General features: G+C 31.3%; 1 protein-coding gene across 1 annotated transcript; it reads left to right on the forward strand.

Annotated features, from left to right (window-relative positions):
* The first annotated feature begins 11,453 nt into the window (after positions 1–11,453).
* On the forward strand, positions 11,454–22,905 carry LOC113397394 (U-scoloptoxin(01)-Cw1a-like). The gene is made up of 4 exons (XM_026635712.2): positions 11,454–11,629; positions 17,534–17,740; positions 22,032–22,174; positions 22,755–22,905. The coding sequence occupies exons 1-4, from the start codon at positions 11,543–11,545 to the stop codon at positions 22,855–22,857; spliced, it is 540 nt and encodes a 179-aa protein (XP_026491497.2). The 5' UTR covers positions 11,454–11,542; the 3' UTR covers positions 22,858–22,905.
* The last annotated feature ends 3,772 nt before the right edge of the window (positions 22,906–26,677 follow it).

A 26,677-nucleotide genomic window follows, 5' to 3' on the forward strand; every position in this document is an offset into this window, starting at 1 on the left:
CTAAAATATTGCCAACATTTACGTTTACATTACATATAATGTTTACAATACATACTACATATAGTATGTATACTGTATTTAATATACTACTTGCTTTTTTTTGTACGTTCGATAAAAACATAAACATAAACGAACTATGACACCTAAATTTGACGTTATCTTTAATGTTAGGTTACCATTTTTATTATTATTATACATATTTACTAAAATACATATCTACGAGAGAATCGTATAGAGGTCAAATTAAATTAGTTAAATCCATCATCGTATTTCATAGTAATTACATAACGACCAAGGTTTAAATGTTACGTCAATTATTTTGTCATTTGGTGTACGTCGCACGTGAAGGTCTGGTTTGGTTGTTTCACAATAACTGGTCTGCCGGGTCTTTGACACTAGACCCATTCCCTTTAGCGTTCAGGTTGTTTCAAATCTTAAAAACAGTTTTATGTTATGACTTAAGTTGCACTTGCACGATGTACAATTGCATGATTTTTAATACTAACTACTATAATTTATAATGATGCATACAGTATATATATATTACCTAATCTGTTTGAACATTATATATTTATGTTAAACTTGATGTGATCGTAGAATTTTAAGGACCCTTAATTTATTGTAAATTTAATACTGCTTTAAAATATATTTATTTCAAAATAACGGTCCGTATAATTTTACGAGGACACATATAAATATTAACATGCTAGCATGTACCAGCGGCTCCGTTCGTGTGGATGTTTTTTTTTTTGTTTTTATTAGCTGAATTATGTATATCTGATTAGACCAATTTCATAAAATTCGGAATCTTTTATTTAATGTTACGCTCGGGGATTGAAAGATAGGGCGTGGTCTCCGGGACCTTGAAAACTTGAAGGGCGGGCATACGAGCGCGACTTATGTTTTCCCCTCGCGCTGCCATACGCACTAGCTAGGTCTCTGCGGGAGGCGAAATTACTTTCTACCTCTGAGGAGAGCTCCATGGAGCCACAAGCGGATCATACGGGAAGGGCAATGGTCGAGATCTCGTAGGCACTCCAATCCGAGCCGAAGACGGTACTTCCAGTGTTTTTAGTTCGTTTCTAAATATCCAATTCCTGAAAAAAATAGTTCCTATGTTCAAATGTATTTTTAACTAATACCGTTTTTTTCTAATATTTCATTCATACACCTAAGATCTTTCTTTAATCTTTAAAAATACTCCATTAATAATATCTTCACAGTAAATTTGAATTAGTTTGTTAATAAAACTGTTATATAGTGCAAAGGGCGTGTTGATAACGCCTACATTTTTTCCATTGTAACTTTTCGATGTATTCTGATACTACTACTGTGTGTACTTAGAGGTCAACTAGAACGTGCAAGTGATATTTTTAAAGAATCGTAATCGTCGGTGTTTAGTCACATGTATTTGAGTACAAAATACGATGATGTCAACCACAAAACCACAACGCTATATTAAAGGGCAATGAATACGTGAAAAAAGTAAAAAAATATTGTCAAACAACTGAATAAGATCAAATTTTCGTCGATTTATTATACACACATATAAAGATACTTGTGTGAAACTTAACAATGTGATTTATTCATTAGTGTTTTATTGTCTGTGTACTTATATGTATGTCTGTCCAATATGTATGTAAACCCCAATTATAAGATGTATATCTTGTACTATTCCTGCCTATTTATTTTAAAGTCGACTCTGCTCCGACAATAATGATGCTACATTTATGGATTTTCTAACGTTCCATTTTCAAGAACGTTGCAAAACATTTTGCATGCGAATCATATCTTTAAAAGGCAATGTCTCTCTTTCTGTTTATTAAATACGTCATTTCTACAATTCACCTTACCAGATAGTTAAATTGGGAGTTAAATGAGGTTTCTTTTTTATGTTATTGGTATGCTGTAAGATATTGGCGTAGTAAAAATATTTACCATTAAATACTCGCTAACGCATCACCAACCTCGGGAACTAAGATGTGGTGTCTCCTATGCCTACAGTACTGGCTCACTCAACCGAAACGCAACAATACTATGCAATGCTGTTTGGTGGTAGAATATGATATGATGAGTGAGTGGTACCTATCGAGGCTAACGTATTTTTTTTAAATATATTTCACATATATTCAAAATAGTAATATTCCAATCAGAGAAGAAAAATATGTTTATGAAAATATCAAATATTATTAATAAATTGAATCAGAATGTAATACTAACATTTAGATTCTGAAGTTGTCTGGATAATAGGAACATGCAAACACAAAAATATTAAATCAAAACTTAAATAGAAAATATACCTTATGAGGTGCCTATAGGCATAAACACTTTAGATTATTTAAAAATTATAATATAAATATATAAATACTGGCTGTATTTAATAATGGTTTTAACTATTTGTTACTAATTAATATTCCCGGTAAACAATTGACCTAGTTTAATGAACGTTGAAAACGATTTGAAAGGACTGGAACAAATTCCTGATAAAATTGCAAAATATACTTATTATGCTGAATGTAATTACTTCATTTGAACATTGCGTCACTTGGAATAGTAGAATTTAATTGAAAAAAATAAGTAATAAGTCTGTTATTTATTGTCAAAAAACATTCATCCGTTAAAAATGCCCCAATTGTAGAGACACAATTACAAAATAGTGTCTTTTAATATATTTTAATCATATACATATATGTATAATATAATGTAATGAAATGATTATATTTTTAAACAATCTGTATCAACTATATACACTATAAGCGACGCAGTTCAATACTTATATAAGTATCTTATCCACCACATACGTCCTTTTGAAAGATTAGACAGAAACAGCTTTATTAAGATTGTATTTATAACTAGCTGTTGCCCGCGGCTTTGCTCGCGTGGAAATTGATTATATTACAGAATAATTTAAAATATTACTTGTTAATTTAAGACTTTATTTGTGGTTTGACTTTCTAGGGCTAGATACACCAGACTGCTTACAGATTGACTTTAAGATTTTCACAAACAAACGGGCTTCAAGACTAACCTATATAAGAATTTTCAACCTTTATGGGGTAGAACATCCAGAAACGCTTAAATACATATCTACTCATTTCTCATTGGTAGCCTAAAAATAAAGATTAATGCTTATAATATCAATAATGACGGATTTTCAGACTAACCTACATAAGAAATGTCAATCCCTAGGGGTAGAATATGCAGAAATTCTTAAATACATATCTATTCATTTCTAATTAGTAGCCCAAAAATAAAGATTCATGTTTCTAATTTAAAAATGACGGACTTCCATACAAATTTTTAACTCTTACTTCACCCCCTTAGGAGTGGGAGGAGGAGGAGATTAGAGGTAGTATATCCATAAACGCTAAAATATATATGTACTCAGTTTTAATCAGTATCCCATAAACAAAGTTTATTGTTTCTAATTTAAAAAGTAACGGACTTCCATACAAATTTTCAACCCTTATTTCACCCTCTTAGGGGTAGAATATGCAGAAATGCTTAAATACGTATCTACACATTTTCAACTTGTATCCTAAAAATAAAGTTTCGTGTTTCTAACTTAAAAAATAACGGACTTCTATACACATTTTCAACCCTTATTTCACCCCCTTAGGAGTATACAGAAGCGCTTAAATACTTATCTACTCATTTTTTGTCAATATTCCAAAAACAAAGTTTCATGTTTAGAATATGCAGAAACGCTTAAATATATATCTACTGATTCTGAATCAGTATCCCAAAAATAATGTTTCATGTTTCTAACTTAAAATATGGAGGACTTCCAGACTAACCTATATACGAAATGGCTACCCCTATTTCACCCCTTAGGGCTAGAATATCCAAAAACGCTTAAATACGTATCTACTTATTTTTAATCAGTAGCCCATAAATAGGAGCCGAGATGGCCCAGTGGTTAGAACGCGTGTGTTAGATTTTTTATAGAGACTTAATACATTATGTCAGGATATTTTAAGATTAATTTCTATTTCTTTATTATTTTATTGTATTTTAAGGTTATAAGACAATAAAAGATTATATATGAAACACAGATTTAAAGCTACCACCGGTTCGGAATGTAGATTCTACCGAGAAGAACCGGCAAGAAACTCAGTAGTTACTCTTTTTCAATATCCAAAAATACAGGTTATGTTAATTAAACTAACTTTGTATATTGATAATTGCAAAAACACAATTCATATATTCATCAATAATTTAACAAGCAATAACAATTATACTATATCACAAAATTATATCGTACCTTAAATGTTAGCAGCAACTTGCTGGTCCAGATTCAAAGTGAAAAGTAAAAGTCGTCTGTACCGAGCTTTCATCACTTATATAAGCCTCACTACAAATCACGTGACTCACAATATTGAACAGAAAAGTCAAAGTACCCTCTTATTTAATATCAATGTTATCAATACAATTCAAAAATTCCTTAAATTAAATTATTATTATTACAGAATTGATTATAACATACAATTCATAGTGTAAGCTTTGTTTGTAATTGTCTAATTATTTATTTATTTCTTACTTAATCTGACAGGTGCATCTTAACCGATGATGTCGGGTTCAAACCCAGGCAGGCACCAGTGAATTTTCATGTGCTTAATTTCTGTTTATAATTTATCTTGTGCTCGGTGGTGAAGGAAAACATCGTGAGGAAACCTGCATGTGTCTAATTTCAAAGAAATTCTGCCACATGTGTATTCTACCAACCCGCATTGGATCAGCGTGGTGGAATATGCTCCAAACCTTCTCCTCAAATGGAGAGGAGGCCATAGCCCAGCAGTGGGAAATTTACAGGCTGCTATGATAATAAATGATAATGAATGATAAGGATCCCAAAAATAAAGTTTCATGTCTCTAACTTAAAAAAATGAAGGTTTTCCCTACCAACTATCAATCCTTATTTCACCCCTTTAGGGGTAAAAAATCCAGTAATGCTTAAAAACGTATCTACTCATTTTTATACAGTATCTCAAATATGAAGTTTCATGTTCCTAACTAAAAAAATGACGGACTTACATACAAACGTTCAATCCCTATTTCATCCCTTTAGGGGTTGAATTTCCAAAATTCCTTTCTTAGTGGGTGTCTACTCAATAAAACGATCATACTCACTAAATTTCAAGGCCCTAACTTTAATAGTTTACGCTCGGCGATGATGAATCAGTCAGTCAGGACTTGTTATTTTATATATATAGATAGATGACAAAGACCAAAGATCGATAGAATATATTATGTGTCAAATTATTTGAATAAAAGTAATAACGAAGTGTGACATAATATACAATAAAAGTAAATTAGATACAAAAAATAACACGTGTTTTTGTCCTAATCACTGTAAACCACAAATTCGTACTACAGTTTCAACAATTGAAATTGAAATTTATATTAATATAAAATAGGAAGTATAATAAACATTTAAACAAGTGAAAACATAATCTCTTCGAAAACAGGGTTTACTGAAAGATAATTATTCAAGCGACGATACTAGCCAATCTCGTTGTTAAGGAAGTTAATCTGCCTCCTAGATCTCCGCTCCTAAGTATGTTTACTCTCGATGGCCAATCACAAAGGTTTGATGAGCAACCTTTCAATAAACTGGGCCTAAATAAATATTTCTTAAAATGAATATAAAGGTCAATTAACTCTTAAACTGCCTAAAATTACTATGACTAAATTCTATATGTTATGAAGCTTCTAAGCTTCTTCTAGCCCTATCGTTATCTTAAATTGCGAATTTTACCTGCGATTAATTTTTATTTGGTAATAAATTATGTATTTCTTATGTACGTGTCCATATATATGTGTGCTGTAATGATTCATATCGTTGTTTTTGCTAAATCGATGTGATTGAAGAGTCCTTTTATAGAGAGATCTAATCACTTAGATTCCGAGAGCAGTAACGCTTTGGTAAAGTAATAGCTTTATGTCTTCCAAAATAGCATTTGCTTTTATGTAGAAAATGGACAATCACCCATCCCGACCCGTCTGGATTTCAATAGACACCTCATTGGCTCTAAAAGCAAAGAGATACGTGTGCGTTATCTGATAATTTAATTTTGTGTACGTAGATATTGAGTATTAGACACTAATTATTATAATATTAAACACTACTAGTATCAAATTGTTTGTATTATTTTTTAATTTTTAATAAATAGGTAGACTGTGAACAGGCCTTTCGTTGGTAAATGGTCAACACCGCCAATATCTATTGGTGCTGAAAGAAATATTAACGATTCATTACATCGCCAATCCGCCACCAACCTTGGGTAGTCAGAAGTTATGTCCCTCGTGTAAGTATTGCTGTTTAGCGGTAGAATAATGGACGAGTGGATAATTGCCAGACGGACTTTACCACCAATTAAATTACGAAAGAGTACGAACTTGTTATCGACGGGTTTGTCTTACTATATACTTACAAGTAGTCTTTATATAAAAATAATATTATCTATACTACGCTTACGTAACAATTTTTCGGCTGAACTACTTAACCGAATTTGATAAATTTTTGCATGAAGAATAATCACCAATTAAATATTCAGTTATTTATAATATTCGATTAGAAAATGTAAATGATCACATACAGTAGCTAAATTCAAATGTAACGTCTTTATTCATCAGCGTCAATATCATTTCTGATCTCCTTTATATAAAGCTCTGTCAGGAAACTCATTCCCTAGACACATACACTGCGTTTCGACTGTAACTGTATCCATTTAATTTTGCAGCTAGAGAACAAGGCTTTGTGAAATCGTCTCGGAAACCCAGTTTCGGATCCACGTCGGAGGGTATCCTGACGGTCTGTTAACGAACCGTGAAAAGTGAAAGCGTTTGATAATTAACAAGTTTCTAGAACATAATAGCCGCTATATTACTAGCGAGAGAAGCTATGTAGATAACATTGTCTTGAATCAAAGCGAAATTTGAATGTATTTGTTAATTCAGTGTGCTCGAGGGAGAAGTTTTGGAAGGATGTTTTATGTAGTGTTTAAATATCCACCTGCAATATAACTATCTGTTATATTTTCAAATTATTTGAATTACAGATAATTAAGTCGATTTATTGTAGGAGTGCATGTGTGTGTAGATGACAAAGATGTTTGTGCTTTTAATAATACGCTCAATTCTTTTTGAGACATGTGGGTCACACTCCTTACGTAATTTTATGTTCTGGTATATCAAAAGTAAGACAGGAATTCAATCAACGCATTTTTATAAGTGATGCTGGGCCTAACAACACGTCTTAGTGTGCGTGAGAAGATAATATTTGATGAACATATTTTTGAATGTCTATTAGTATACGAATAAAAATAATTCAGTCCTGATTGCAATTTAGACTACGGTATTACACTAGCTGGTTACGAATGGGATATTGTTATTATTAGCCTTACTTACATAGCCCGATGCATAAAAATCATTTACTCTATCTTGGCTGAAATTGATAAGAATTCAAAAAAGTCATACAAGCCTATATAAGCATAATAATCCTAGATTTTATTAACGTAGTAGTCCATATGTTACCCGCTAGATACACGCAATAAATTTTACGTGTGCAGTCTTAACAAGACGAGTTTAATGACACTACTAATATTATTCGTGTTTAGAAAGCGAAAACGATAATATAGTCTAGAACATTCACTAAATTGTTAGCCCACGAGATTGAATTATGTAATTTAATATGCAAGTATTATTGATGAATAATATTTTATTTACAATAAGGCAAATATGTCTTAGTTTCATAGTCTTAGATGATATCTTCCGCTAACACTTGATGCCTTGGTTGTCATTTTTCATAACTGCGCAGGATGCATCAAAGATCCGATCAAGGATCCTCTATTTTCCTCATTTTCATAATCTGGGCGAGATGATCCATTAAAAATAAATTTTACTTACATTTCCCTATAAACATTGGCGCTGTAGTAAATATTAACACTTCCTTAAAACACTGTCTACCTTGGAAAATAAGACTACATTATGCCTTACACTGGCTCACTAACCCTTCAAACTTGAATATTGAGTAATACGTATACAATAAACATTTTTTTTTTGTAATTTTGGCTTTTATTTGTGTCGAGAGGGCACAGATTGATTCGCCAATTATTAATCCTAAATTTACATTATAATCTTTGACGTAAGACGTTTGATAATCTATTCTGATCGATTTTTTTTTGATGACGTAATGTTACTCGTGTACAATATACTCATAAATCCATACTAATATTATAAATGCGAAAGTAACTCTGTCTGTCTGTCTGTCTAGCTTTCACGCCAAAACTACTGGGCCGATTTAAATGAAATTTGATATACAAATAGTCTAGAGCCTGAGAAAGGACATAGGCTACTTTTTATTTGAAAAAAATTGCTATAAAGGGTTAAAAAGGGGGTGAAAGGTTGTAAGTTGTTGAAAGTACTGTCATTTTTTAGAACTAGAAGCATAAAACTTATATTTTAGGCTGTACACTTTTAAACTAACATATCACGACACCCAATAAGAAGGGAATTTTGGAGATTCTACCCCTAAAGGGTGAAATAGGGGTTGAACGTTTGTATGGAAGTCCGTAATTTTTGTCCGCAAGTTTTTTTTTGGGGATACTTATCAAAAATGAGTAGATACGTATTTAAGCGTTTCTTGATATTTTAGGCCTAAAGGGAAAAATAGGTATTGACATTTCTTATACAGGTTAGTCTGGATGTCCGTCATTATGAGGTTAGAAGCTCGAAATGTTATTTTTGGGATACCGATTACAAATTAGTTGATACGCATTTAAGCGTTTTTGCATAATCTACCCTAAGGGCTAAAATACACACCAATGTGGTTTACATTAATGTAATATTTTAAGTTGATTTGTATATTATTTATGTTGTTATATGTATTCATATTCTACGCGAGCAAAGCTGCGGGTAACAGCTAGTATATAAATAAACAAACCGCTCAGTCACTCACTTTGGTGCTTGAAGTAATGTTGTTAACGTTTTCACGCTTTATTATTATTTTACGGTCTCGTATTTTGCTTTCGATATGGTAGTCTATTTTTTTTTTGTTAGAGGTGGCAAACGAGCAGGAGGCTCGCCTGATGGAAAGTGACTACCACCGCCCATAGATATCTGCAACACCGGAGGGCTTGCAGGTGCGTTGCCGGCCTTTCAGGAAAGAGTACGCTCTTTTCTTGAAGGTTCCCAAGTCGTATCGGTTCGGAAAAACCGCCGGCGAAAGCTGGTTCCACAGAGTGGTTGTGCGAGGCAGAAAATGTCTTAAAAATCGCGCTGTTGTGGATTAGTCTCATCTAAAACGAAATACATGATAGTAAAAAACATTTTATACATTATTGTTTTCCATTACAACATTTTGCACACATGGATTTTTAAATTAAGAACGACAGGTTTCGGTTTAAACTAGTTTAACTTTATTAAGACGTTAGTGAAAACAAACAACTGAAAAATATAATGTCAAATGGATCTGCTCGTAACAGTTCTCGTATTAGTTTTGAACTGAAAATTAATTTCAATTTTGCTATAGAAATACATATATATCTATTGTTTTTATATTAATTACACAAAATTAACGTGATTTATTATATGTACTAAACTATTTTTGAGTATTATAAAGCCAAATTGATTGAAATGGATTATTGATATAGCTTATAGCTTTACATTTAATTCTATACAAAATTAACACGACGATTCCAAAGTTTTTTTATGAACGTACTTGAATAAAGAATATTTTGATATCAAGTCTGTTAAGTTTTATTATATTTAGTTTATTACTATAATTATTTTCTTTGCATTTTATTTAAGTTTAAGTTTGTTGATAAATTATAAACAGTGTGTGACTATCAAAATAAGTATAAAATTTAAAAAAAAAATAATACACGTATATGCAAAAAGTGCACATGTAAAACCACAATTCATTTCAAAGTTTGACCTCTACTAGGAATTGATGTTAAAAATCATCTATAAAAAAAAGCAGTCTCAAGCATTCTTGAGACAATAATCGTTCAAAAAAGAATTGAGCAAAAAGTCAAGGTCGTTTCGAGCAATCAACATCGTTTTGTTATTTACTACAACAAAGTATCATTTATTTTATTCTGGGTTCTATTAAAGTTTCGACATGATTCATTCACTCAAATATTAACTATTATATTAATTACTAATGAGTTTCTTGACATTTCTTCGCAGTTGAATCTATATTCTGAGACTGTAGTAGCTTCATATAGAGTTGCCATGACAGTCTTATAATACCGTGATTTAATTTTTTTAACTCCAACTAGATGTAAAAATTGTACAGGTTAGAATACTATAAATAAAAAAAGAGTTGGAACCTGAAACTTTGACGTCGTTAAGCGTTCAATGTATTATATTTACAAGCATAACACGTCAAGTTTAAGTGTTACCACTAAGGCAATACAATTGATGTTTACCTTTTTAAGATTCTTATAAATTAATTTTTTAGATGCTAATTAGAACTATTTGCCGCTACATTAGTGCTTTTAGCTATGCGAGTTCATCTTGTGTGCCGTTCTTAGCGCGATTTTTAAACGCTGGGCGCTTAAAAAGTCGACCACGACTTTTATAAACATAAAATGAAATACAACAGAAAATAATTAACAAAAAAAAAACAACACTGTTTAAATAAATAGGCTATTAATCTCTAATAAAGTTTAACAAGAAAATATATACATATATATAACAATTTATTTTAAATGATGTTTTTCCTGATCATTCATAATTCCAATCTTAAGATTTATTTATTTAAAATATAATGACAAGCAGTGATTTATACAGTAGTAAGATATTTTTTACTAAATTTTTATTGTGTTATTAATTTGTTTATATTATATACCTATTAAATTATTGTTAGATATTTTATAGCCAAAACACGACCGGTCATTTGCGCAAGCGCATCGCACGAACGATGGACTTGAAGTTTTGAATATACAAGAAAACATTTTAAGATGAAATTAATTTTAAATATTTAAAGAAATATTATAAATATATTTAAATCATATTGCGTAATTATAATGGAAGTAATTATACGTATTTAGATTTTTTCGGAAATCCTCACTCTTATTACAACCTCGCGGACTATAAAATAAGAACTACAAGATGATCTGAGTTCCCATTAAACAAACTAATTCAGAATACTTATAAAACTGTTTTTATAAGTCTTCTGACTATTGTAATTTAAATACTCGTATGAGGATTTGCAATGCCTTATATCAATAGTACAAATATATATTTGATATGTTTAAGTTAATTTAATAATCCTTTTGCAAAATCGATCGTTTTCGAGACGTAACTTAAACATATTATTATCTAATTCGAAAAGACCACCTTTCAAATATGAAGCCGCATTTTGTAATAAGTAAATATTAAAAATTAAACTATTACGTTATCGAACCGAGTAACTGGCGGGAGAACCCTTCCACTTATAATTACTTCTCTAGTGGGGGCCTCAACGTCCACTCGCAGTTGCAAAGAACAGCTTGTGCAGTGTAGATCGGATACAGAGACTTTATTAAACATCAACATGTGTGGAGAAATGGGTAAAGCGGTGCTGCGGGCTCTAACGGGGGCACTGCTCTGTGGTCTTGTATCTGATGCGGCATACTTACAAGTAAGTTTGTTGAATTAATTCATTTATAAAGGTTTTTTTTGAATAAATGTGCTCTTATTAATTCGATAATAACTTTTAAGCTCAATTAATAGTGTCAAATTTATTTTATTAATATAAATAATATTACAGCTTATTATATTGTATAAAATTCAGCTTAAATGAAGTTTTATAATGTTAAATATTTTAAATATAGATTTTTTTTATTTTTTACTTATTTTATATATTAGACGTAAAGTGTCATTTTTTAAAAAATGTGCAATATATATATTTTAAAGAATAAGATTTTATCTTGATATACAAAATTAGTTCTAAGTTGATTTACATACAAAAAATTTCTCTACAGTCAATACAGCTGTTCTATTACTTATAGATATTAATACTTTAGTAATATTATTATAAAGTTAATTATAATTATAAAAAAGTTGTTTTTGACAAGTTCGCATAATTGTAACTTTTATGGAAAAAAGAATTACGATATACAATCAAAGATCAATATCTAAGAATAGCTTAGCATCTAAATACATTTTTCAAATGTAGTAATTTTATTTAATCTCTATAAAAATTAAATGTTATGACAATAATTTAGCTAAAAATGCCAACTGAATATAATGGTATAAATCAAATGTCAAAATATTCGTGTAAACATACAACCAATAAAGTTTATATTATTACCAAGTTGCTAATATAAACGTTTTTATATCAAATTAAATACATGTCGGTGTTAAACTTAAAACGAGACATTAAACATGGCGTAACAAGCAACCACTCAATAAAGTCAACATATACTACGTTATCTTAGACAACGAATAAAATCAAACATCAAACGCGGAATGATTGAGCAAACGTTATGTTTAACTGAAAAAAAAAACTCAGTACCCGAAGGTGCGAATTCGCTAACACCTCTGAATACCAATTTGACGGTACTGGAGTTTCAAACAATTTCCACTTTGTAAAGCTTGATCAAAGAAATGAAACTAAAAAACAGACCTTACGAAAATGAGCAAATTTAACCAACGGTAATTCGCCTTTGAAGGGCTCCGAGGGTAGTCCGAGGAAAATTGCGAAAGTTAGTGTTCCCTTATGAGAAGCAAAGTTATTACTTATAAATGTTGCAAGAACTTGCTCCTTTATTGCCATAATTCTAGTCCGAACGCCAATTATATCAAAACTTTCAAGTGAAATACGCACCGTCTTTCGAAGTTTAAAAATTATACGGATCTTTATCAGTATTTACTGCTTTTAAATCGTACTTATCGGTTATTTTATTTCTATCAAAATAATTTATTTCATTTTAAACGAATTAATGTCATATTTTTTTAATAATTAATGTTTTCAAAAAATCATCCTCTTGTAAACTTGTTTAATTTGAGTTATTGTCTAAGATATATTTAGCATAAATAAAGTCAAAATTTAATGAATGTAAGTTGAAACAATTTCGATATAGAACCTCATTAAAAGTTACCTTGAATCTTTTTAAGAATTGATCTTTATGGTATTTGTCTTATCGTGAGTTTAATGTATCATTTGAATTAAATGAAATTTATGACATTGATTTTTTTTTTGTAAAGATTGTAATCAACGTTTTTAATTGTTTAACTTTGCTTTACTCATTTTGATAACTGTATGAATATAATGAAATAATGGTTACATATATCATTGTTAACTAAAGTTTTTATTAGAAGAAAATAGGCCATTTCCCAACCGTGGGATATTAACAAGCATGTTACATACAAAAAAAAGCACTTCATCTTAAACGACGTATCTGTAATTTGTTTTTCATTTTAAATAATTTATCCTTTTAACTCAAATGTCACAATTCGTAAAACCAATCAGAAAAACGTGTTCAATTTGTCCAAACTGCCGAACTTGTAGAACGAAAACAAAAACCGGTCATGTGCGTGTCGGAAGCGCAATTCGGGTCTCTGTAGTTTTTATTTTGCACATCGACAACATGTATTTCGAAATTCGAACCGTTAACGTATTAGTTGTCAAAAGTATACTGAACAATTAATTGTTGGAAATTAAACTCGATTACGAATAGTATAATTTAACCAGTAATGTTGCCATAGGAACGCGTGGCCGGGTCTGCTAGTATATAATATGTATAAAGAAACCTTTTGTCAGGCTCGTATATATAACCAAATGTTTTGAAATATATAAAAAGTATTTTTTGAGGAATCGAATGAATACATTTATATTTTATTTTTTGGAATAAATGAGAAAACTAATAAGCGAAAAATAAGAAAAGTTGTTGTGAAAACTAATAAAATTCTTAAGTTAAAATATTCCCTCTTTGTTCTTTGTCCGGCGTTACTGTGAAATTTTTAGGTTCGTACCTTTGTGAGAGTAGTAAAGCTACAGCCTGTAAATATCCCACTAAGGCCTTTTAAGTCTATGATTTGGAGCCCCACCATGCTCCTTGATTGTTGGTTGGCGGATACAGATTGACATTCGATACATGCGAGTTACCTCACGATATTTTCCTTCAGGCCAAGCACGAAATAAATAATAAAAACAAATTAAGTGGAGTTTGCCCGGATTTGAACTCAGAATTATTGGGTAATATTTACCTCTTATAACTTGACCACCGCGCCTTAAATTGTTACATTTGCTTAGCAATATAAATTAAGTTTTCGAGTTGACTCTCGTTTATTCTGATCTCTTTCGAAAAGAACACAATTGTTCTTGACCAAATGACGCAGAATCTAGTCGAGTATCAGTTATATCTAGTAGTTAAAAGGTCTAAGAGTAGATATGAATGTGGTGGAAGAAATTATAAGATATATATTTCGTCCTTGTAATTCGAAGGTATAGTATCTCGTATGTTGTAAAGCCCTAAAAAGAAATTAAGATTGGACTAGATACACGTATAAGGCAAGGGACTGGGTGACAGAACCCTTCTCTAGTCACGGCCGACTGGCGCTTGCGCAGTAGCCGTTGCTTAACCCGTACAGTTGTGTACATTGGAAACACATGGTTTCTAGAATATCATAGAACGGATTATTTTACAAATTAATGTTTATTGTACAAGTATGGTATTAAATTATGTTTTTGGTGATTTTTAATTTTTATTTTTCTATTTCATAAATATATAAGATCCTTTTTTTATTTAAGGATTTAATCATAACGAAAAAAATATTACGTCTAAGTATATATTAAATAGTCAATTCGGATATATTATGAAATTTTATAAAAATAATTTGTGTCGTATATATTTAAAGTAACGCTTATATAATGTCTGATATAATATAATTCATATAAAACAGTAATGTATTAATAAAATTCCACATATGTAAGTCATTGATATAGTTTGATAAATTCTAACTAAATATAATACTATATTAGCAAAACAAGTCTTTATATCAATTACAAAAAGGGTTTAAGTTTATATACCATTTGCGAAATGGAGCAATACGTAACGTGTTGAACCGTTAATTTTGTTAAACATTATATGAGTTCCGTAGTATCGAATAATTTTAGAAGTGAAGTATTATTAGGTATAATAATGATAAATATTTATAATTCCAGATTCATTATTATGCAATAATTATAATAATTCCCTGATTGCGGTATAAAGCTCGTTAATTTTTTAAAGCATATATCCGATTCGAACTGCATGCCACCTTTTGTACATAGATAAATGGCAGACACCTTTACGCCTAGTGCAACCTGATCAGCGGTGCGTGAAATCTCAGAGTACGAACAAAAATAAGTTTTATTTATACTGAGAACGGAAGGGAAATAAAATTATTATATCGATAACGATTTCCACAAATAATACTTATTTTGCAGGAAGTCTAATTTAGTAAATATCTTCGAGATTTTTGCGCTGGGATTTTTATGTATTTAAATTAAATCGGTCGTATAATAACAGACACTTCAATATCCTTTCATTTTGAACGAATTTAATTTAGAATATTGACTTTAAAAAAGAATTAAAGTAAACAGAGAATACAAATATTTTATGCATCAATCATAATCAGCAACAGCTTGTATATATCCCACGAATGGGGTAAGGTCTTCTTTTACCGCTCGAGTAAAAGTTTTGGTGATTATACAACTCTGTTGTTCAATACGGGTTGGTTAATTATCGCAAGTGGTAGATTTTCACTTTTATCATCACCACCGAGCACGTGCTTAAATAACATTAAGCACGGGCTCGGTGGTTTCTCGTTATCCGTAGTCTCCAGTTAAGATTCAGCGATTCATCAAAATGTGTGTCATCATTTATGTCTCTAGGTAAAGTCGTTTCGTAAAACAAGATTTTCTTTAATAAATAAAATGCTTGAATTTATTAAATAGCTATATTTAGCAAAATGCAAATCAGAGAATCATACATGGCTTATATCCATACTATAACTGCTTCCACAATATGAATGTTCCGCATGATTAGAATAAGTTGAATGAATCCGGAAACAGATAACAACGAACTAGCTTAATATTATCGATCAAACTTTGCGGTTACGATGAATGTTAAATTGTACAATTTAATTTGTGTGAAATGCTTCATATGTAACATTTGAGTAAAACGTTTATGAGGGTATCAAGTTGCTAGCGAGTTAATTGTTTTTTTACTCCAAGATGACGAATCGGCTGCTTTACATACTTTGATGTATAGATTTGTAACACTAACGACTTCCTAACTTCGGCCTGATATACAAACTCGGATACCAGAATTTACAACCTCACAAGATAATCAGATTGAAAGGGACACTTTGCTTTATAGTTAAGACGTTAGACCGCAAGAAGAACAACCAAGTCTAGTATTTCTAGTATTCATCTTTATCATTAATTAAATGATTATATGTGTTTTTAAATGTATTGTTTCTAAGAAAGATATCGATTGACATTTAAAAATAAACGCTAAACAATAATGGCAAAAGTAAAGACAAATAAATTATATATTTTTTTTAGTAAATTCAGGTAATTGTACATAATTTTGATATTTATTCGTATTGCTGTATGAATTTTATTAGTAATACCAGATGGTTTCACATTAGCTACGTTTTTGCCATTCAGAACTGAACCCTAACTTAGAATTCAGTCAAGGTTGACGACATGTTATATAACATATTACACAATTATCTTTCTTAGCCCGCCTTTCACTCAAGGTAGGTCATTTTGCCAACGTAATCATGACATTTCGCTGGCTCAGATCTTACCTTAAGTATATTACATCAAATCCAATCAAATTTAAATCTTATCTTAATATAAATAGAGCTTTTTTGATATAAATAATGCCATCAAAAATTTGCAATTTGTGTGTTTTGTTTTGTAATCCCATGACTTACTTTAAGTTGTCATATTTGTAGGCACTACTAAATATTTGCTTTTTAACGTTTACACTATAATAGACACACTCGTATATATGCATAAAATAAAAGTCAATAGACATAAAAACGGAGACGTTTCAATGACTGGAACACGTGAAACTTAAGCGTGGTGGAATAAGCTCCAAATCTTCTCAGTAGGAATGGAGACTTTAGTTCAGTGATGGGCCATTTTACAGACTGTTTTGAGATTGACATTTTATATTATTTCGAATATAATGTATTTGTACCCGGCTCGCCTGCAGGAATATTAAAGCTCGGTGCTTCTCTCGCACTGACGTTATGTTACAACTTGGTTTATTATAGATTACGAACTGTCATGCTCTGTTCTTCTTACTCAATTACGTAACACTCGAATCTGAACAGTTACGATTTAGGAGAATGATCTCAGTGAGGGACCAAATTATATGATTTTTAAAATATTTAAGAAACTTTTCAAGGATATTGGGACAGACAAAATACTACATTTTTCATTCAATCCTAAATTTAAGAAGGCTTACGATATAAACTTGTAGATCGTATACGAAAATTTTTACGTATTTTTTACGTTATTACATATTTTTTTATTTTATAGCGGTATGAACCCTACCCGTTCCAATATGAACAAGCAGTCTACAAGAAGCCGCTGAGGGAACATGAGAAACCACAAGATCTCCGCAATGTGCCCGGCACGCCAGGAGTCGACTTCCCCATCTATCACGCCGTACCCGAGACAGGCTTCTCTTGCTCTCATGTGCCAGTTCATCCTGGCATGTACGCGAACGTTGAAACTGGATGTCAAGTAAGAAAATGAATTAATTTTATATTTAATTAGTTGTCCGTCCGTTATTTGTTTATTAAAATTAATTCAAGAACCCGATCGCAGTGTCACCAGAAATTACTTGTATAAAGATAGCAAAATGCGGGACAATTATGTCATAAGCATTGTAGCATTGAAATTAATAAACAAGCTCGGCATCTGCGGGGCGACAGTGGTGGCGGCGCAGAGAGCGTATGCTATCTAGGAAGCCCACCTGAACCAGAATGAGTGGTTATTGGACCGTCTTGTACCACCACCTCAATCACTATCATAGCACAACTTTTATTCACATAGATATTTTATTGGAATTTTATAATATTGACTTTGAGTCATTTCATTTTTCGGAATAGAAAAAGTCTGATTTATGTCTAAATTGAATTTATTTTTAATATGGTTGAGATTAATACAGGCGAATTTAATCTCATTTGAAGAGGTAAAAACCTTTATAACGTTTCGGTTTAGAAAACATTGGTTTATATTTAATAAAAAATAAAAGATCGTAGGATATTATATTATTGTAGAAGAGGTCTTTGATGTGTAAAGATAAAATTTCGAGTCGAAAGTTTCATAGAATAAATTCCCTAAGAGTTTGGTGGTATAGAAATGGTACCATACATTGTTTAATGACTGAAGTGACTATACAGTTACATTAACTTTACAAACACTACATTTTGACACACATTACATAGTCCTGGTATTTCTTTTTTATTTACAAGTTTGCCTGTATAATTACATAACATATACAGTATTCCAATGCCATAAGTAGTATTCATTACAGGATACATACGTAATTTTGTCAGTATATGGTTATGGTTTTCATAAGGTAATATTTACAATTTTTTAATAATAAACCACTTGTTTTTGAACAAGAATAATATCAAATTAAAATGTATAGATTATTATCAACAAATCTTAGATTGACATATTCCATGCATCTGCTGTTTTATGCATTACAAATAGATTTAAAACTCGACTTTTTATAGATTTTTTTTATTGATTAATAAAAGTTTTGTTTGCCTTTTCTACAACACTACTTCATTTTCAAGAATTCGTAATGAATACCTCAGAAGAGCATAGAAAATTGACCTCGAACAACTATGTCGTGTCAATTTAAGGTCGCGGTTGTTTATTTTTACTTGGTTTTGTTTAAGACCGTGGTAGTTACCACCTACTCATCAGATATACTACCAAACATTAGTACTCAGTATTATTATATACCGGTTTGAAGGGTGAGTGAACCAGTGTAACTACAGGTACCAGGGATATAACATCTTAGTTCCCAAGGATAATGGCGCTGTATCGATGTAAGGAATGATTAATATTTTTTAATATTAGATTGCTATTGCTCGTCCGCCTACCTATATCACAAAAAAATACTTTGGAAACCTTAATTAGAATATATACCATATATATTTATTACAGATTTTTTCCCTATTCTGAGACATGAATGTATTATACGCATTCTGTTGATTTATTTTGTTCCGAGTTTCTAGTTAATGGCTCGAACGTCGGTTACGCTGTCTTTGTTCGCCTCTTTTAATTGCGTTTGTCTTTGTAAATGTCAACTGAGATGAAACGTTTACCAATTTATTAATGCTGTCCATATCTTGAAAAAATTGCCTCCCTTGCAGTTTCTTTGACAAGGTTCTTCTTAATTAATCATTTCGTATTGTCGTAACCTTATACAACTATTTCGAAATTAATAACAACAGGCCTGAGAGAAAATCAACAAGGAATTACAACAGTGTTATATTTACAAGATATTTATTCGATTAAAAAATATACAAGTTTGGCGAATGAATGTGGGATGTATATAAATGTCGTAGTCGGACAAATTGGAATATGCGAAAATCCTTAGACCATTGCAAAGGACCGTGTAATTGGAATATAAGGAAGATTTTTTACAATCGATCGAGTTATTTTTGCAAGAATCCCCATTATTTTAGAATAATTGAACACTTGAAGTTATATTATGAATGATGTAACCATTAAAATTAGACCTTTTATGAACGTCTTCCTGGTTATTATACCTATAATTATAAATAAGTAATAACTGTTGATCGTTTTTTTTAAATACGTATTACTATCATCATCGATATCATCATATCAGCCGTAAGACGTCCACTGCTAAACAATCGGCCTCTCCCAATGACTTCCACCTTGACCGGTGAGTAGCACATTGGATCAGCGCGGCGGGTTGTGATCCTATCCTCCATATGAATCCACATTCAAGTATTACTGTTGACATGAGGTTATTGTATTATTATATATTATATTATAGTCTGTTTTATTGTATACTTAACACGTTATAAATTGAAATGAAAGGCAATAACAACTACTATGTTATATATATTTTTATTATTAATCTTTTATATTTTTACAACTTTGTTATATCTTTTCCGACCCGTTGCTATGGCGACATTCCTCTTTCCTTTTTTGTTACTACGGTTGCCATCGGCATCGGTCTCTCTTGCATAAACAAGCGAATGGTTCGGGTATTCAATTCCTCTCACTGTATTATCGAAAAGACGTCACTTATAGTCACAGGCGGGCTGGGCGGGCAGTTGCAGCGCTAACTGTCGTGGGTTAGCTTTGGCTTTGGCTTGGCTTGGCTAGACTCAGTTCGATTCGGCTCGGCTTAGCACATAGTGTGGCGTTACAAAATATTAAATCTCAATACATATTGGCAACAAACATTTAAATCATTATACAATTAGTTTATTACAAAATACTAGTACATTATTTAGAGCTGTGTTTATATAACAAATTTCTGAATCAGCAGACGGTATTATTGTTGGCAATAATATGCGTATAAGCAAATAATTAATTGCTTAAGTTAATTGCTTATGAAAATCTATATAATTATCGATAAACAGAACTAATGATAATCGATATATCGTATTCATTAACATTACCTAGTAATAAGTTCAAGTGTACTCATTTGAATTCGTTTACTCAATCCAAGACTGAAATACCGATAAGATTTCTCTTCAAAACTTATCAGAGTCAATGAACTTTCGGTTCGATCTCCAAATAATCATGTTCTTTAAGCGAAATTCCACGTAGCGAAATTACTATGGCCAACCAATTTGCCCTAAATTGAATAACTTTGAAGACATTGTTAGCGCCGCCGTGACTAACCTGAAACTCTGAGGTTCGTAATCTAAAATTATAATTTCAATCGCATTATTTCTAGGAAATTAATTAAGCTAAAATTTTCAAGAGAATCAATGCTTGAAAGGGAAAGAGGAATCAGAATTGGACATAAAGGGTATAAATCTGAATTGAATCGGTGGGCCTTTATTTAAATTCTGTAACGCTTTCTGAAAGACGAATTAAAAATATTTTCTCTAAACGCAGCTTAATAAGAAGGACAGACTACTGACAGGATAAGAATTAAAATAAATGGTACTACTAAATGAGCCATAAGTATTTATGATATTATCTCAATTTTTTAACTTTATTCTTAAAAATGAAATTCTATTACTAATCCTCCTGAACGAATTTCGTCGAACCCGAGCAGAGTTCTGTAGAAATATTCTGTAAGTATAAACTCGAAAATCCCTGCAGAACAGGTGGATTTAGAAACGACAATGACTAAAATAATTATAAAATTTATATGATACACGTATCGTGGAGTATCGTAAGTCGGTCGTCTACTTTTCACGAGTGATATACGAAGTGAATTCTAACAGAATCGCACTGCAGATTTCAGGGTTTAGTTACTTACAAGACACGAGAGTGGAAACAGACCAAACTTTGGTTTGCAACCGTCAATTTATCTATAAAGACACCCAATCTAATTTTATTGGGGTTTTACTTTTTTTATGTAATGTATGTAGGTAGACGGACAGGCAAATGGGCAACCTAATGTTAAGTGATCACCACCGCCCATAGACATTGGCGCTTAGGAATATTAACCATCCCTTATTTTGCCAATGCGCCACCAACCTTCCCAAGGTCCCAACTAACATGTTATGTCCCTTGTGCCTGTTGTTACACTAGCTAACTCACCCTTCAAACCGTAACACAACAATGCCAAGTATTGCTGCTTGGCGGCAGAAAATCTAATGAGTGTATGCTTCCTACCCAGATAGGCTTGCACAAAGCCCTTCCACTACTTAAACCTCAGAACCTACAGCCTTATGAGCTAATTAATACTCGATCGAGGTATTCCAATTTTTGCGTAAGAATTATATTATGTACATATGACGTAATGAGCGAATAAATGTTACTTATTAATGGTTTTTTTATTTCCATTGTATTTCAACAGGCATACCACGTGTGTCATGATGGCCGTGAAGGACACCAGGGCGCTTCCTTCCTCTGCACGAACGGTACCCTCTTCGATCAGATCAAGTTCGCTTGTGATTGGTGGTACAACGTGGACTGTTCAAAGGCTATTGAACACTACAAGTAATGAAAATTATATTATTATACTGTAATTTTAATTAAACGTTAATAACTTGAAAATTATATTATTATACTGTAATTTTAATTAAACGTTAATAACTTGTCAAAATCATTTGTTCTTGAAAAGTTATTTTTTTATTATGTAATGAATTTTTTGAGACCATTTTTTAAAAGGAAAATAATAAACAGAACTAATGATACTTATATAGATCGGTTTCAGGAAAACCAGTGCAAGTCCTGCTATACGAAATATTATGAATATTATGAATTTTACACTAAAATAGTAGTTATATAATATATGTGTGTTTAAATTTATTTATGTTTGAAGAAAACGTGGATCCTATTCGGTCCCGGGATCGAATCTGGGCAAGCGCCAACGAGTTCATGCCTTAAAAGAGTGTATAAGTTGCGGTGGGTTTTATATGGGAATCATTAATTTTTCAGATATATAAGTGCTTTTGCGGTTCTGTTATAGTTGACTATTATTCGTTGCTAAAAAATAACTTCAAAATAAACAAAAATTTATATTGAATACAAGACTTAAAGCCGGTTAGTGATATTAAATATCAATATTTACTTTCAGACTGAACGCAGACCCCTTGAAGAATCCGTACGTGCCAAAGCCGAAACCTGAGGAGCTACAAGAGGCGCCGCACGGCATTTACTATAGGAAGATACACGACTAGGTTATTTCAGTGTCGTCACCAATGTATATTAGGTTTTAGTTATATATTATTAGAATTCTACTAATAATATGAAAAAAATATTATGTAACGAAGTTATTGATTGATTTTAGAGTATCATGAAAAAACGTATTCTCTTATAAACAATGATTACAGGGTGATTAGTTACAAAATAAAATGTCTTCTTGTTTCAAATGTCAAATCAACGATGACATTTTTGACAGAACTGGAAAAGTCAATGTGAAACAAAAAATACCCGCTGTATAACGTATATAAGTAAATGTTTATGAAGGTTCCGTTTTTAGTATAATATAAAGCATTAATGATTATGACGAAATCAGTAATATTTACGGTGACGACAGTTTTCTGTTGTATTTATTTCCCACTTACTCGTGACACGCTCAATTTCCATCGAATCACCAATTCTTGGACTCAGGAATTTAGGGATTAGAACTTGCCATTATAATTTATTAGATTTTTATGAAACGTCGATTGAAAAACCATGTAAGCAAATAAATTTCGCTTGGTTATATGTAACATATTATGTATACGTATATTAATTATCATAAAAACAATAAAATTATGATATTTAGCGGTATTTCAAAAAGAAAAATAGCCGCAAATCGCGTGTAGAAATACTAACTTTACAGTTATAAAGCACTAAATTCCTAGTTCAGAAATATCACTCATTGCTTCATAAGCTATTCATTTTCATATTTATTAAGATGTAAATAATCATTTTTTTTTTAATTCATAATATATTTGGATCAATTATTTCACAATCATTATCATAACATTTTGCAATAAGACGTTTACAAATTAGAATAATACTCATAACTTTAATGGAGTTAGAAATTCAAATTGTATTATATAAGATGTCATTAAAATAGTTACCCATTCATATTGTTTTTTTACTCATTAATCCCTGATAATTAAGGTGGTATAAAAGTGGTATTCTTTGCCTCTTTCTTTCGAATGTAAAGTTTCTGATGACAAAAAGAGATAAATCGATGTTTAACTGGTCACTCATAAAAATCGGACCATTCACGAAGGCGCCTCCGCATTTAATTATCATTAGTAAATATATTCTAGCTTTTTTTTGCTGTCTTCATTCCCACATCAGTCATCTCAGGCATACTAAGTTATTTTTTAAGCACGAGCTTTACTAATATTATAATGAACGCCGAAAATTTAACGTATATTTATTTCTAATTCTCAGTCTAATAACATCGTATAGTGTTTATTTGTAAGACTTTTGGTAAACTAAATAGTAAAACGAAGCGGAATGGACTGACAGAATTGGCAAGGTCGGTAAGACCCGGACTTAAAGGAATTTTCTACGTTGTAATGTATTTAATAGTTCTGTCGTTATGCTCAGAGGTCATGATTACGTAGCCGAAGATTGCGAGATCAAACCCCAGTTTTCGTGATTCATTTGTTTTTCTAATTCATCTCTGGATTAAATTCAGCCTTAAGAAAATATAAGGCATTTGTTCAGCAGTGCGAAATTAACCGGTTGCTATATTAGATTGTATGTTCTTTCAATTAATGGTTATAATCCATAGTCTTTGTTAATTTTATTTATTCGTAATTTAAAATGACTACATACAGTATGCCACTTTACAGTCTGCCTGCTGAAAGCGAACATCACTTCCATCACCTCATCAATCATTCGTTTTGTTAGAAGTTTAAGCCCCACTTTATAATTTGTCTTTTTTTCTGATATCGGTTGGCGGACGAGCAAATTGACCACCTGATGGTAAGTGGTCATCATCACCCACAGACAATGGCGCTGTAAGAAATTTTAACCATTCCTTACATCGCCAATGCGCCACCAACCTTGGGAACTAAGATGTTATGTCCCTTGTGTCTGTAGTTACACTGGCTCACTCACCCTTTAAACCGGAACACAGCGATACTGAGTTATGCTGTTCGGCGGTAGAATATCTGATGATTGGTTGGTACCTACCCAACCGGATTTAAACAAAGCCCTACCACCAAGTAAATCAATCAATAAATTTAAATTAATGGGATACAAAATCTGTGTCTTAATTGCTAAATCTAATGAAAGACATACAATAAGTATGGTTGTTATCCTGACGAGCTTTAAAAGACACAACACCATTGATTAGTTTAATTAACTTTTAGTGCAAATGCTAACTACTATTAACGCTAATATTAAGTTTATTTATTTATTCATTTCGATCGAATTCAATAAATATTGTCCCCACGGGAGTTTAGTAGCAACCAAGCAAGTAGTAGTAGTTTAGTAGACCAATAGATTTACATGCTTTCTGAGAAACGGAAACGTTAACAAAGCTAGTTTCCCAAATTGTTATTGCTGATGAGAATTACTTAACGAAAATATCCTATAATATTTTGTTAACTTGAACCGGGATTTGAACACATGACCTCGAGAAGTGCAGCCTAATGAAGCACTGGACAAACGAGATAACCTAGTACGTGCCACATAGACACAATATTATATTTCGATCAATAAGTAATGAGGATACTTCAATGAATGTTGAGACTAGTATCGCCTTGTAAATAATTGATTACCTATACCAATTATTTAGATCTATTTTCTCCAGATTGGTAAATTACTTCAGAAACGTAACGACGTTAACGAAACCATAACTTCAACGTAATAATGTCACAAAAATAAGCCACACTATAGAATCATAAATAATTATAGAATCGAATGTATGCATGCACCAGCAAAATAAATGGTTAAATTGTTAAAATTAATAATTATTGTACTTCACATTAAAGTTAACGATGTGATGCTCATTTTATTCTGTGTACGCAAATGAATATATTTCGCGTGATGTAAACGCTGCATCAGAGTGAAACGGAACTTAATAATTCCAGCCACTAGCCTTTTCATTAAAATTTTCCTTGTTTCCGGTAAATTACAGACAAAATGTTTGCGAAAGTGAAGCCGGCAAAATGTTTATTTCACTTTATATAATATTTTTTACCTACGAATAATTTAAGCAATAACGCGAAGTATGACGAAGTCGTAAATAAGTTATGATAATTGCTTTAGACCAATTGTACAATATTAATATACCAGCGTCGATTTTATTACCAAAAAGGGATTTATAAAAATAGTATGATGTAGATGACAATCTTTTATAACAATAGTATTACGATGATCGTTTTATTTCTAGAATTAGAATCAATTTATTTGAGATATTTTATTAACCTAATGGATGAGCGATATCGAACTAATACTACAATTTCTGAACGCATCTCTACGAGAATCCATTATACCGAAATTTTATGGACCTTCGTATTGATATTGATATAATAAAAAAGAAAATTAAAAAAATAGCCTTCATCATTACACACTAAGTGATTAAATGAAGAGAAGTACAATAAAAATTGAAGTAGTATTATCGCGTTATATTTTCAATGTAAAAGATTTTACTTGAAACAAATTAATTGAAATGTTGTAATATGTAATTTCCTTTTTCCTGCTTCTGTAAGCGTCAAATCATAATGTAAGGATGAAAAATTCGCTCGCTTTGAATACATTATCTCTTTTTTATCAGTAACAAGAAATACATATCATTTTTATACTATACTACAAATTTTGGATTAATATGGTAATTCTATAACATATTTATATATTTTACGTTACTGGTTGAATTTTTTTTTATGTATAGTATCCTTTCACTGTTACTTGATATGAGAGTTTTAAGAACATAGTTACTTCATTCTTTTCTTTCAGACTGTCAAAAATATTTCGATACAATACAAAAAGTTACATCGACGTTCCTTTTTGAGGAATTAGTCGTGATTATGACAAGAAACCTGA

The sequence above is a fragment of the Vanessa tameamea genome, chromosome 3 (genome assembly GCF_037043105.1).
Source record: "Vanessa tameamea isolate UH-Manoa-2023 chromosome 3, ilVanTame1 primary haplotype, whole genome shotgun sequence".
In the NCBI taxonomy this organism is placed as follows: domain Eukaryota; kingdom Metazoa; phylum Arthropoda; class Insecta; order Lepidoptera; family Nymphalidae; genus Vanessa; species Vanessa tameamea.

Bases quoted from the DNA above. Each gene is read 5' to 3' on its own strand.
- LOC113397394 (XM_026635712.2), top strand. From the start codon at position 11,543: ATGTGTGGAGAAATGGGTAAAGCGGTGCTGCGGGCTCTAACGGGGGCA. The intron at 11,630-17,533 runs GTAAGTTTGTTG...TTTATTTTATAG, and splicing joins CTGATGCGGCATACTTACAA to CGGTATGAACCCTACCCGTT. The intron at 17,741-22,031 runs GTAAGAAAATGA...GTATTTCAACAG, and splicing joins ACGTTGAAACTGGATGTCAA to GCATACCACGTGTGTCATGA.